This window comes from Strongylocentrotus purpuratus, unplaced genomic scaffold (genome assembly GCF_000002235.5).
Source record: "Strongylocentrotus purpuratus isolate Spur 01 unplaced genomic scaffold, Spur_5.0 spur5_scaffold_21, whole genome shotgun sequence".
NCBI classification, from domain to species: domain Eukaryota; kingdom Metazoa; phylum Echinodermata; class Echinoidea; order Camarodonta; family Strongylocentrotidae; genus Strongylocentrotus; species Strongylocentrotus purpuratus.
In genome coordinates, this window is record NW_022145607.1 from 42,003,666 (window position 1) to 42,017,698 (window position 14,033).

Consider the following 14,033-nt stretch of genomic DNA (forward strand, 5'->3'; position numbering starts at 1 on the left):
ACACAAGTGAACTTTTAGAATACCACCTCTAACCAACAACAGAACGAACAAGAAAATACGACTGGCCCCAAGTTTTGAGTCGTTTTGGAGTCGATTTGACGATTGGACTCAGGTATTAGCGTCGTAATTAGTGCCGTGCTGGCTAATCTCCAGCCGATTATTTAAACCGTTCGATAACATCACCTACATAGATACTAAGTGATGTGGTCCGGTGGATAAGCCACCGGACTGAAGATCACAGGGTCCGCAGTTCAATTCCCTGTCCTATACAAGTGTCCTTTAGAAAAACATTAATCTATACTTTCCCATGAGTACCTGATATGTTTCAGCGCTAGTTACTCTGGTGACTCAGCTATAACTAGTGTAACAACAGAGACTTTTGCACGTCGACAAAGTGGACTGCTACGTGTGACGTCCTTGTAGAGGTGTTGTGGTCGAGTGGATACGTCACCGGATTGTCGATCACAAGGTCGGCGGTTCGAGTACCGCCCCTGCAGTAATTTCCTTTGGCAAGACATTGATCTACACTTGCCACACTCAACCCAGGTGAGGTCAATGGGTACCTGGTAGGATTATTCTTTGAAATGCACTGTGCACTGATCAGGCTGCCGGAGCTAAAGCTAGGGTAATAATTTCCGAAGCTCTTTGGAAGCGCATAGAGATGTTATTTCATGACGTATTATGCGCTATACAAGTCCTTAAAAAGACGTCACACGTAGCAGTGCATTATGTCGACGCGCAAATCCATGAGCGCCACAGCATGACGTGAGGGATTAAACAAGTGATATGTCCTTGTTTAAGTGGCCCAAACACGTGGATCAATGTGCGAAGCGCTCTATAACTGCAAGGAAAGGCGTTTCATCAAATACATGTACCATTTGGATTGGCTTGAATAAGAAGACATTATTATTATTCCAGTCCTTCTTTTGCTGCTGGGTCTTTTTAAGGATGTAGCCTTACCCACCTATTAAGTCATTGAGAGGTCCATAGCCAGTGAGCTCAAGCCTGAGGGACCGGTGTACATTATTGGCCGTCTTTGGATAGATACGAAAGAATCGGCATTCGATCGGCTCAAAGATGGTGTGCACCACAAAACTATTTGGGTCGTAGTTTCCTGTGTAGACCTAAACGAGATAAATACAACCATAGGATAATGAGATTAACTTGAGTTTGAAGCGTTAAATTTCAAATATCAAATGATCAAACTAGTTATGTTACTTTTGAAATATTTGTTCCTTTCTTTCTTTGCTACTACTCATTTGTAATACATCTGTGAAAATTGTTCACTGTTCATTTCTTCACATTTTAACACTATGATAGAGACAAATCTTCATTTGCACATATTGCCACCTTTTCTGTACATATTGATGTCATTGAATAACCTATATCGTTGACCTTTATAAGACCCTTATATTCTTATAACTTTCCGTGTGTCGGTTGACACAATTCTTGATAATAAAATGTCATTTTAAGTGAACGAATAATCAAAACGTGGATAGGTTTTTATCAGCTTTCTTTTATTCTTTATTCTAGATCCTCATCACGTCATATGTTTTCTATTTTTCGCTATACTATTAGGCAGTTAGGTTTTTAAATATAAAACATTAACACAGCAATTTGTGATCAGGACACATTTAATGTTTCCGACAAGATTTAAAAAATGTTGTTGTTTCTGTCAGTTAGATTTTAATGGGGTTTGCACATTTTTTACTACTTTCTAACAACTTCCGACGTACACATCCAATTTTCTGTATAATTTTCTGTGTTTCTGAGTAATATCTTTCTCGTCCCTCCCTCTCTCTCTCTCTAAAATAATAAGATGATATAAGGGTGGAATAATAAACATCCAATAACGAAGTGAATTCTTTATAGGGGATTTCATTTATGGATATGTTATATTTATACTCAGTGTCGTGGCTGTATGGGGGCAGACGGGGGGGGGGGGGGGTTAGCACGTGCCCCCTAAGCCACTGATTATAATCATTTATTGCATTGGGATTTAAACTATTGATATGCCTCAAATAATCTTACTGTGTCACGTTGTATTTATCATTGGATAGACGTACCGAAGGCTTCATGATTATTCAATTGTTTCCTGGGCAAGATCTATACCCGTTTTGGAATGTTGTTACAAAACAAAAACGTGCAAATAAACCTACAAGTTACAATACAAATGAAATACACATCAATGTGAAAAGAGTTAAGTTAAGTTAAGTTAATCATCAAAAAGCTTTTTTGAATAAATTTGCCTTAAGACAACCAATCACGATCGGACAAGGGTGATTTTGCTAAACCACTGTGTTGCAGAAAGGCCAGGAAAGCAAACCAAGTGTTAATACCTTGACTGTGTTGGTGTTGATATCCTGGTAGTGGGTCCAAGATGCTCCGTCCATACTGGATGAAACTATGTACGATGTCACCCACTGGTCTGGACTATCTGCTCTGCCTTGCGTCAAGATGGCGGTGATTACATAGGCGGAGTTGAATTTGATCTGAAGCCAGGGGTCTTCGTCATCATCTTTGGGGACCCACGCAGAAGGACTGTTCAGACGGGCTTTTGGTTTACCCAACTTATAATTGTACCTACTCGAGATAGAAATAGCGCTGTTGGGAACCTTACCGCTTTCTAGACCGACTGGACTACCACGAGGTGTGGTACACATGTTCACTGTTAACAAACAATCACATGTCTTTAAAACTCAGAACGCTTTACCTTACCCCTACACTGACCCTCAACATTACCTTAATCCCTATTAAACCGTATTCTTAAACCTATGGCCCGTATTTATCATTATTATTTTTTTTTTTTACTAAATCTTAAACATTTCTAAAAATTTAACATGGAAAGTTTAATGTAGGGTCTCAGTTTTCTATCGTTAAACGTTATCTTAGACAAGGTCGTGTTTTTAAAGAATATATCTTTGACAAATTGAAGCTATGAACAATTGTCGCCTAAGAAAATGTCTGAGCACCGTCTTTTTTTTAGGTGTTCAGAATCCCTGTAAATTTTATTACGAACCTAAAATGAACAGTACGTGCCGAATAACGAGGAGGTTATAGATGGAGAGTCTCAACTAATGATAATAAGTGGCAATTCATTAAGGATGCACAGTAAAATAAACAGAGTGTCTTGATTCTGTGATGTCTGACGCTTCAAAACTACACAAAAGGGTTTTAGTCAATTTTTTTAAAACTATAGATAAGAGATGTTTTGAATGTGCAGTTGTAGATAATGCCCATGTCTTTCTGAATTTCCATGGCTTTAACATTGAGAATTTCTTGAGAAAAATATTTGACGGAACCCAAATAAATTCCCTTTAAAGGGTATTTCCAAACCTTTTCGTTAATTAGATTTTCGAAGTTTCATCTTGTTATAGTGAAAGATGTCTGTATGAAATGAAACCAATCAAATCTATAATTCGGTATGTAAAATATAATTGCAATTAGATATTCGTTGATACATATTATATTATGATGCAGCAAAACAAATTTTGGTTTGCCGTTTCCTGTCGTATTAGCTGAAGCTAATATATGTTGTGACTTCATCTATTTCAAGTCTCCTAGTCAGCACACTCCCATTATTCTGAAACACTTACCAGTACAGCAAACAACAGCTATACTCTCCTCCCTAGGATTGATCGCCGCCCTCTCTTCGTACCAGCAGTCAGTAATGCTAGTCACATCGACAGGGCATCTCACAGTCACAGCCTCAGAATTATTATCTAAGGACATAATCTCGAAGAGATCTCCTCCCACTGTCGCATATACATCTTTTTGCATATAATAAGGAAGAACAAAAAATATGAAAGATCAATTAGAAAAAAATATGTTTGCACTTCAAACTCTAGTTATGATTTGTCTTAATTATATGTAATTGTCTTAAATCCTCAAAGATATTGATGAATTCTGGTCATTGTTTATTCATCTTTATTCAAGGAAATACATATAACATAGTGATAAAAATGTTACATAAAACCCAGGACCGATATTTGAATTACATTAGATGCATCTCACTAGGAGACCTACGCCCTTAAGTCATAAATGACAGTAATGAGGATTAATGCCCCACAGCACATCGACACACACACACAAAATGCAATAGATTATCAATAATTCATTGAATTCCCCCCCAGTCCCCAACAGAAAAAAATATTCTGTGTGCAGATGCCTTGAGCCATAATGCATAGCCGTACAGAGGATTTTTTAATGTTGGGGACCGGAATTATTGGAAAATTTGTTGCATTTTCTTTTTCTTTTTTATTTGTGGGAACTGCCCCCTACCCTAGCCCCGCTGCGTACAGTCATGTTTCAGTGAAAAAGCAATGGCCTCGTAACTGTGAGGCCCCAGGATCAAAACCTCGTCGATGTGCTATATTAGTGCCCTTTTGTGGGGCATTATTCCTCATTATTGTCCTTTATGACTTAAGGGCGTAGGTCCCCTAGTTGATAAGCATAGCAGCGTACACATGCTTTATCATTCACGAAAAAAAAAAACACTGGCAATTATTTTTCAATAAAATCTGAGAATGTATACTGTTATCTAGATCTATTAGGAATAAATCGTTGTCAAAATAATTCCATAAACTGGGGTAAAAAAAAATATTCCAACTTTATGATCAACAGTGTATATGGAGAGAATACAGGACTGTAAACTTAATAAAGCATTTACCGTCATATCCTAGATACTTGCAGACCAACCGTGAAGCATTCCTGGACCAGTTTAATTGATGGATTAACATGTTGGTTGTAGGGCGAGAACGAGATGTGATAACTACTCTTCCTTCACTTTTACTTCCACCGACTAGTCTCACGGACTGGACGAAGGAGTCTTCATGCAATGAATTGAGCAAAAATACAAATTGTAATGATCCTGTTGCAAAAATGTCAGGACCGACCAAGGATTGATCCCCGGACCATTCGTATGAGAGTTATTAATGATAATTATAATAATATGGATATTTATATAGCGCCGGTATCCGCCAGGCTCTGACGCTCATGGCGCTGTACATATAACAATCACAAACATATCACTTTCTTAACTAAAATAAAGTTAACTAAAACAACACAAATTATTACGCTACATTGAAATAATTAAATAGCACTGAATAGAAAGAGATGGGTTTTAAGAGCAAATTTAAAGTCATGGAGGGCAGTTAAGTTACGAATACAGTACCACACGTAAGCTCTTGAACTTATTAAAAAAGTTTCCAAAGGTTGTTGTTGTGGAGTTATCCCCCTCTCTTTTTCTTTCTTTCTCTCTCTCTCTCTCTCTCTGTCTCTGTCCGGCTCTCTGTCTCTCTGTCTCTCCCCGTATCTCTCAATCGCTCATTCGGTGCGTCTCGTTCCCTGTCTCTTTCTCTGTCTCTGTTTATATTTGTTTATATGTCACTCGCTCTGTGACTCTCTTTCTCTCTTTCTCTCTCTTTCTCATGTAATTAATCTCCTCCTCTTACCGTGTTCGCACCTGTCTCCATAGTAGCTATCCAGGCAAGTGCAGGTAAACCCCTTATCTGTTTCCTCACAGGTTCCTCCATTTTGACAGGGGTTCGATAAACACGCTGAAATTACACCACACAATATGCATGTAACAAGTTATTAACTGGACGCCATTACTTGATGACTTGAAACTGACACTTTGATGTCTTAAACTTTATAACATTTTTTTCGCAGTAAATAAATTGTATTTTATATTTCTAGGCATGTACATGTAACTATACCCATACAACATTACGTACAAAACAAACACATATAAGTGAGGTGTGACATATCAAAATGATAGTACAGTGCAAAAGAAGAAAAAGACATGAAACACGTCATCCAACGAAGTACAACGTTTTTTTTTTCCCGAGACTCTCTCATGTTGTAACAATGAAACTAATTTGTTTTTAAATTGAATATCTGGGAGCTCTGAGAAACTTGAAAGCTACATTACGCCATTCATTATAATCATTAATGTATAACCTTCACTCGTCCCCCTCCATAAAGAAAAATGAAAACTGCAAAAAGCATTTATTCTTTTTAATGAGATTTTCGCTCTTCTGAAAAGGAAATGCAATAAAATGCAAAATTATGACATTCACACCGACTTATTTTCTAAAAGTTTATTCCACCTTTGTTTCCTAAGCTGCGCTCATCCAGACCTTGCCATCAGGAGGGGCAAAATTGTAATTCGTTTCGTCTTCACAGAATGAGTAGTATTTCTAGTTTTTCAAAGAGCAACCTTTCAATTATTGACGAACCGGACTATCCTCTGGAAAGAGATTCATTCCTCGAAATGAAAATCCATCTAATTCTGCTATAGATACCCCATCCCCTTCGTCGCTTGTTTTTACAGTGTTAAAGGTATAGACCAGTTTTGGAAACGCCCCCCTCTCAAAAAATGAAATTGATGCTCTTATTACCAATCATGTAAAAGAATATGTTTTGACTAATACGTGATGATACAAATTTTACCGGGAAACCGCCTACTAATTGATATATTTGGGAAATCATCCGGACTGGATAGATATCACGTAGTCCCATACACATCATTCTGTGTACAGTGCCTGCAACTTTACCAAGACTGGGCAAAATTTCTTATAATTTTGATGATTCCAAAACCTTGCAGTACACACTAATACTTATATGCTAGATCACGGGTGGCCAACTTGCGGCCAGCGAGCTCTTCTGGTGCGGCCCGCAAAGCGGCGATGAAATAGGGTAAACAAAATTATACACAGCTATCTCTATTTCCGTAAATTGTTTTCACCATTAAAAACTTATTGACTCGTTACGTGGTTGATACAAAACACCTCTAATTCCCTCTCATTACTTAATTTCAGTTTGTAATTTCCGCACGCAGTAACGTTTGTAAATATACAAATGTTGTGAAGCGAGGAATATGTTTGAAATGCCATAGTTTTCTCGAAGCTTAAAACGCTTTCCGCTTGGTACGACGGTTTTTGCTAAATTGCAGGTGTGGACACGTATTGCATGAGTGTGTGGGTGTGTGTGGGGAGATGGGGGGTAAGACTACCTACACGGCCCGCCAAGTTATGCCAATCGTTAGCTGTGGCCCGCGAGCTTTAAAAGGTTGCCACCCGTATGCTAGATCATCAACCTTTTCTGATCGATTCCACAATGTTTCTTTCGCAATGCATTCGCATGACCAGAACTGGCCTATACCTTTAAGTCATATCTATGCTTTTTGTTTATTTGAAATGAACGAGCGTTTACAAAACAAGACATACCTTACCGGTTCAAAGTTGTGTTTATTTATTTACGTGTTTCACAGAAAAAGACTTTCTGAGTACCTAACTTGTATAGAATGACCAACCCCCTTTTTAGCCCATTCAAAACATTTTTTTTCGGGGGGGGGGGGGGTGGGGTAGGGAGTATCGGTAATGATTTAATAATAATCCTTCGGGTGAGTCTATTTGTTATTTGATTTGACCGATGGACAATTAATCTACCTTTTACTCCAGCTTACTGGCTTAGGCAAGGATATGTTGACCGAATGGTTAATATTGAAACTGAAAACTCTACGATTATAGAACAGAACGTGGGAACAGAAAAAAAATCAGTCAGATTGTTCAAAATGATGGAATTATGGGAGCCTATTACAACAAGATAATAACTTAACGCATTCACAAAGAGTCTAACAGATGTATCAATACTCTCGTCAGCTTTTGAGTGGGAAACAGTGTCCCAGTTTCTCTTTTTTCCCAAGAGCTGCTGGTGACCATTATTTATATTTGATTGATCCGCTATGCTTAACAGCATCAATGAAATCCACTTAGCATGCATTATTTGTTACCATGCCTGGCAAGCTTTAGAGTGGTCCAAAATAACTGTTGTTCAAGAATTATACTTACAATTTTAGTATACCGGTCTATTGTTGGCGATATTTGTAAAGTAAAAATTGAAAAGTTGGCATACCTAAATAATAGATTCAAATGAAGGCCGGCCAATGAAGTGGGAAGCGTTGTTTACAAGCTCCGTCAAATGGCTTTTCCATACGAAATACTATTATAATTTGTGGATAGATATGTATTTAGCTTACAGGACCACTTGGGTTAGCACGTTGGTAAGGTTATCTGAGAAAGATGTGTAGACTGACAAGGAATTGTCCTTGACTATATTGTATAACCATGTAACTATTGTAAATTCAGTGTCAGAATAACTGTAATCAATTGTCTCAGATATAGATCGTCTGTGTTATTGCGTCTTTCTAGTTAAAAAAAGAAAATATCCAAAATATCTACGACTTGTTTTCCCGTGTATGATAACAAGCTTCTTTTTTTTTTATAAATTCGTTACTAGAATGCAAATTGACCTAGGTCTTATTTATTTATTAATTTATTTTATTTCCAGGGAAGATGATAACATACAAAACATCACAAGTTTGACAAAATTATATAACATTAACATAATGATATTTAGCACTGAGGATCACCAAAAAGAATTTAAAATTTCTGTCTAGAGTCTCTCCACATTGGCTGGTGCATACATATAACAGAATATATAAAGAAAAGGTCAACATGATTTATAAATGAATGAATGTGTGACTAAAATTAATGCTTTAATTTATCCTGATGTGCAGTTGTACTTTCATTTTGTTAGAGTATCTTACCCGATATTGCAAATAAGTGAACTTTAGACAAGTCAAAAGATAAGACCGAATATACATGGAATGAATGAGGTTATAATAACCATTACAATTCTTTCCCAGTATTGAACAAAACCACCTTTTTGATAACTCCTATGAAAAATCAAATAAACTTGATATGGATTAAGGAATGAAGTGCTGTTGGAGTGATGTTGTACCAAACCTACGGCTCACCTGGTATCAAACAGTGGTGCCATCTTGATACCTTCGAGGGTACATTAAATACACTTGGTACGCCTGAAGTTATGACCTCCTTTAAGACTAATTGTATAACCTCCCCACTTTCCAACGTCTTCGATGGGCACATAATCTTGATAGCACAGGGTTGTTCAGCGGCAAAAGCTGTAAATTTTCAATAAAATAGTAAAATGTTTCTTAGTTTCTGAATATAAAGAAGACACCAGCCATATAATTCTGAATGAATCATTTGAAAAGGGACAAGAAAAAAAAGGACAAGAAACGAAGTTAATAAAGGAAGAACTGCTTAATATGAATTGGCTTAGACATTTTTGAGCAACTTTTATTTTTTTTAATGAATCAGGAAAGTCGATGATTATATTTTTACTAGGATTTTTTTTTTTTTTTTACTGGTAATGTATTTGTTGTATTCTCCTATGTTTCACTTCATTAAATTACATTTTCTACTTAATCAAGACAAGAAATTAAAAAAATTGCCTGAAATAGACCTGAATATTTATTCCCCGTTTCGTTAGTAACTACATAATATATATATATATACATAACATTACGGTTCCTACCTGTTCCTGAAGTAGAATCATATGCAACGTGAACACTAACACAAACATGACGAAACTGGTCACCACGTGACACTGTGAAAATAACAACAAAATTAACAAGAAATATAAACATATTTGTTGAGACTAAGTTCCCCTTTCTTAGATATCAGAATATTTTAAAAGTTACATTTATGAGCAGCAGGGCGCATGCACCTCCACGTGTACGTGTATTTTTACTTATTGGGCAATCCAACCTTTGTAATAAGTTATTGGTTTGTTATCAGGATAAATAGAGAAACAGAATGGCGAAAGCTCGAAATAAACCGGACCGAGATCGTTTGAAATATAAGATCACTAAGTCTATCCACATGTGACATTGATAATTAGTTCAGTTGAATGTGACACAGTCGCGGATAACCAAAGAGATACTAGCTGGTATCTCTTTGGGATAACTCTCCCGTTTGTCTCAGTAAAGAAACATTTTTTCTTTTTTTAAGTGCCTTCTCCCTTGGGGTACTTCTCAAAATATATTATTGATAGCTAATTATTATAGGTCATGTAAAGGAAAAAGACCCTCCTAAATATTTCATTTAGAAAACATGAAACTTTAGTCATTTTATGTGTTGGAAGAAATGAGAAAACTGTCCGCCTCAAAATCACAAAAGCTTTACCAATTTCGCTAATTTGAGGTCCCTATACCTATAGTGATTACAATTTTCAAAAATTAATAACTTTCTCACTTTGGTCCAATTTTATTCAAACTTTCCTCAGTCTTCTTCTCTGATTTTTTATGCTTTCTTCTAGAGTAGTTGTTATCAAGGTTGGATTTCATTTTAACACTTCACCTGATTAGAAAATTCTTTCCCCTAAACATATATGCTCATAAAAAGTACATGTACGCCGTATTCCACAAATAAATGTTACTTTGAATTGAAACGAGTTGAATTGAATTGCATAACAGATATTTTACGAAAAATCTGCTTATCAGGAATAAATTCTTTCAACTAAACAAATTCCCTTCCAAAAATTCTTTGAAAATATAGGTTCTATATAAATTTAAGTAAAAGCAAAGTTTCTTGTACATCTAAGCTCTTGTGAAATTCCAAACAATTGCTAAAATTAATATGAACAGAACATTCAACGTGAATAAAGCCTTGTTATACATGTGGCTGTAAATTACTTTTCTTTGATAAAGTCTCCAACGTGTAAATAATCGTACGTACCTGTCTTATTTTGATAAACAAAGCGGACACATCTTCCAGTTATATATTCACGGACAGATATCTTTCTCTTGCATCAAGCGTGTAAACCCCTGAAATTCAACAATCAGCGTTAGATGTTGAATCACAGTTGAAGTTTCAGGAATACTCCTCTTTTCAAAGCAGTGCACCGCTTACTAAGAACACGTTGAACGGGTCAAATGCCTGGTAGGAACTGTCAATTAATTACTCAGCAAGATATTTACCCGATTCTACATAGATCTATCCGATTGATCTGAAATGAGCCACTCTCGAACGCGGGCGATGAGTGTTTATGTACAATGGCGTGTGTGTGTGTGGGCGTACGTGTGTGTGAGATAGAGAGAAAGAGAGAGAGAGAGGGAGGGGATGCAAGGGGGGCGGTTGTGGGGGGTAAAAGCAATGTAATGGAAAGTCAGGATGAGAATTGTGCGTTTAAAGGCCCACCATACTACTTGTAGCTACTTGCTCCCTCTATATAGAAAACAATGATTAATTGGAGACCATTGGTCCCCCATGATCCTCTTCTTCTTATGTTAATTGAGAGCTGAGTTGATGAGATAGCCACCTGTCAGTGACCTTCCTGGGTGGTCTAATCCCTCCTAGTCAAACTAGTACAGATGGGCTTTAAAACTCAGAACTAGGAACAAAGTTGTCATTTAGTCTCATGTCATTTCAAAGACCACGTTTACACATTATTTGTCAGAGGAATAATCACAATATTTTGAGTTGCCTCAATTCATCATCATCACCAATAACTAAATAATAAATAAATAATTTCTTAAAGGAATTCGGTTTCTTTGCCTCAGATATTAAACAAAAATCCTGGATTCAGCTCATGCTGCAATCCTGATTATAAACCTTCAAGTCGGTCAGGGATCCCGTGACTTTTACAAGCCGATCGCCTGTCTGATTATCAAGATATTTATGGTCAGAAATCGAAATTTCAAAAACCGTTTTCTAATTGGTTTTTATAACTCTACAGTCTATTGGGGAAAATAAGTATGGTAAAACAGTACACTCAAAGATTTTTACTTTTTTGAGGCACTTCATAATTGTATTGTATATTGTATTGTATTCATTAAACTTCATTGATGTACATCAATATTGATAATTCTGAAGCGCAATTTGTTTAGGGCTTCAATATTACACATTATCACAGACACTGCTACCACGGCACGTAGGGCCATACATCTCATGATCTCAGAATAAACATTGCTAAACGATGCCTTTAAGCAACTCCAAAATTAATGTTCACTGCTTGGTAGGAACTTGTTCTTTACCGAATTATTACATACACAATGAAACATTTAACTCAATTTTAAATAAAGGAATTTACGATTAAACAAATAATTTTAATGAAAATAAATGTGGAAATGTAGTCACAAGTTGTGCCTGCACTGTCGACAATACGGACGAAAAAGCCTGGACTTGTGCTTAATTTGAACCAAGGCTTGCAAACGAATTTATAAATCATTTAATCATTAAAGTAAAAATACAGATCATTTAAACATTAATGTCAATGAAATCATTTTCCAGTAACTTTTATATTTTTAGAGAAGAATTGAAAATGAATCATCATAATGTACATACATTTCTGAATTTTTAAAGTGTAATGAGTTTGAATAAATTCAACAAAAAACATCAACAACATAAACAGATAGTTTTAAAATATGAAAATGGTATAATCAATGGCCTGTACGGGAGGGGGGGGGGCTGAATAACGCTTTGTGTCGCAGTAGGTCGATGCGGTTGAAGCATCTAACCGTGCTACCGACCTGGGGTCCAGGGGTAGGCACCCGGCCATCAGCCTTTTGGTTGGAGGTTATTTTTACCTGACTGCTAAGAAAGCATAAATGCTTGTAAGTGAGCAACGAGACGGACGACGGCTTTAGGTCCTCTCCGAGGGACCTGGTAATGAGGATTAATGCCTTACCAAAGGGCACTAGCGCACGACTTGGCTTCGAAGGTGACAGGTGAAGAAGGTATACTGACCTGATGTGGCGTCTCTGTTGCAATATCTGGAATAGTAGGGAGTGACCCAAGGCTGGTGTAGAGCTGTTTTTATACCATTGCCAAAGAAGGGAGATCTGAAAGAATGTGCAAATCACCGAACGATCAGCTTGATTTCTCATGCAAGCTAAATACTTCTGAAGGTGATTAGCAGAAGAATGAAAATCAAACTGCATAGCAAAGCATTTGACTGTGTGAGCCACTCTCATTTGTGGAATACAATGGCAAAGATGGGGTTCCCAAGTCACATCATCGAACTGATCAAAAACCTCTATCATGACCAAGAAGCAACAGTGAGAACCAGTAACGGCAATACTAAATGGTTTGGAATTGGCAGGGGAGTACGTCAAGGCTGTATACTGTCTCCTAACCTTTTTAATATTTACTCTGAGGACATTATGAGAAATGCTCTGGAAGGATTCAAAGGGGGAGTTAAGTTTGGAGGTAAAAAGATCACGTATCTAAGGTATGCTGATGACACCACTCTTGTTCGCAGCAGCAGGGAGGAGCTGATTGATTTATTGAATCGCATCAAACAGGCAAGTGAAGAGAAAGTCCTTCTTCTAAACACCAAAAAGACAAAAATAATGGTTGTCGATAGAGATTATGATAACACTGACTTCACCGTAGCTGGGAATAAGATTGAAGTAGTAAATCGGTTTGAGTACTTGGGTTCAATTATCAATAACAAAGGAGAGAGCACCACATAGATCAGAAGAAGGATGGCAATGGCAAGATCAACATAACAGAATATGTCCCACATCTAGAAGAGCCGAGGCCTATCTCTCAGTCTGAAGGTTCGTCTACTTCAAGCAACTTCTTTCTCTATTGCTACTTACGGAAGTGAGTCCTGGGCCATGACAAAGAATGACAGAAAGAGAGTGGATGCCTTTGAAATGTGGTGCTACAGGAGGCTGTTAAAGGTGTCATGGAAAGATAAAAAGACAAATGTGTGGGTCCTGGAAAAGATTGGAACAGACTTGACCATCAGAAGGGGGAATCATGGAAAGAAAACTTAATATTTTGGGCACATTGTTAGGAGATCTGAAGGTATTGAGAAGCAAATACTGCAATGAGCAGTCGAAGGACTGGGTAAGAGGTCGTCCACCAATATCTTGGACTGATGATATCAAGAAAGTGTCTTGACAAGGAATGAAAGGTGCAACACAAATGTCAGGTGAAAGAGTTGCATGGCGTGCTCTCGTGAAGGCCACAGCAGCGCTTTACAGCGCCACCTGAAGTTGATGATGATTCTGCTAACTAAACCTGGGAAACCTGAAAATTGCAATGAGCAAATTATTGTTTCCAGACCAATTATTTAAGTGAGAAGAACTAACATTTAATATTGAAGCTGTTGTCGTTTGTATATACATTAACTTCAAGTAATAAGTAGGCTTG

At 37.1% G+C, this 14,033-nt stretch overlaps 1 protein-coding gene across 1 annotated transcript; it reads right to left on the reverse strand.

Moving 5' to 3' along the window:
* Positions 1-956: 956 nt before the first annotated feature.
* On the reverse strand, positions 957-3,732 carry LOC115927976 (lactadherin-like). The gene is made up of 3 exons (XM_030994408.1): positions 3,597-3,732; positions 2,340-2,668; positions 957-1,124 (listed from the first exon to the last, which is right to left on the reverse strand). The coding sequence occupies exons 1-3, from the start codon at positions 3,730-3,732 to the stop codon at positions 957-959; spliced, it is 633 nt and encodes a 210-aa protein (XP_030850268.1).
* Positions 3,733-14,033: the final 10,301 nt, after the last annotated feature.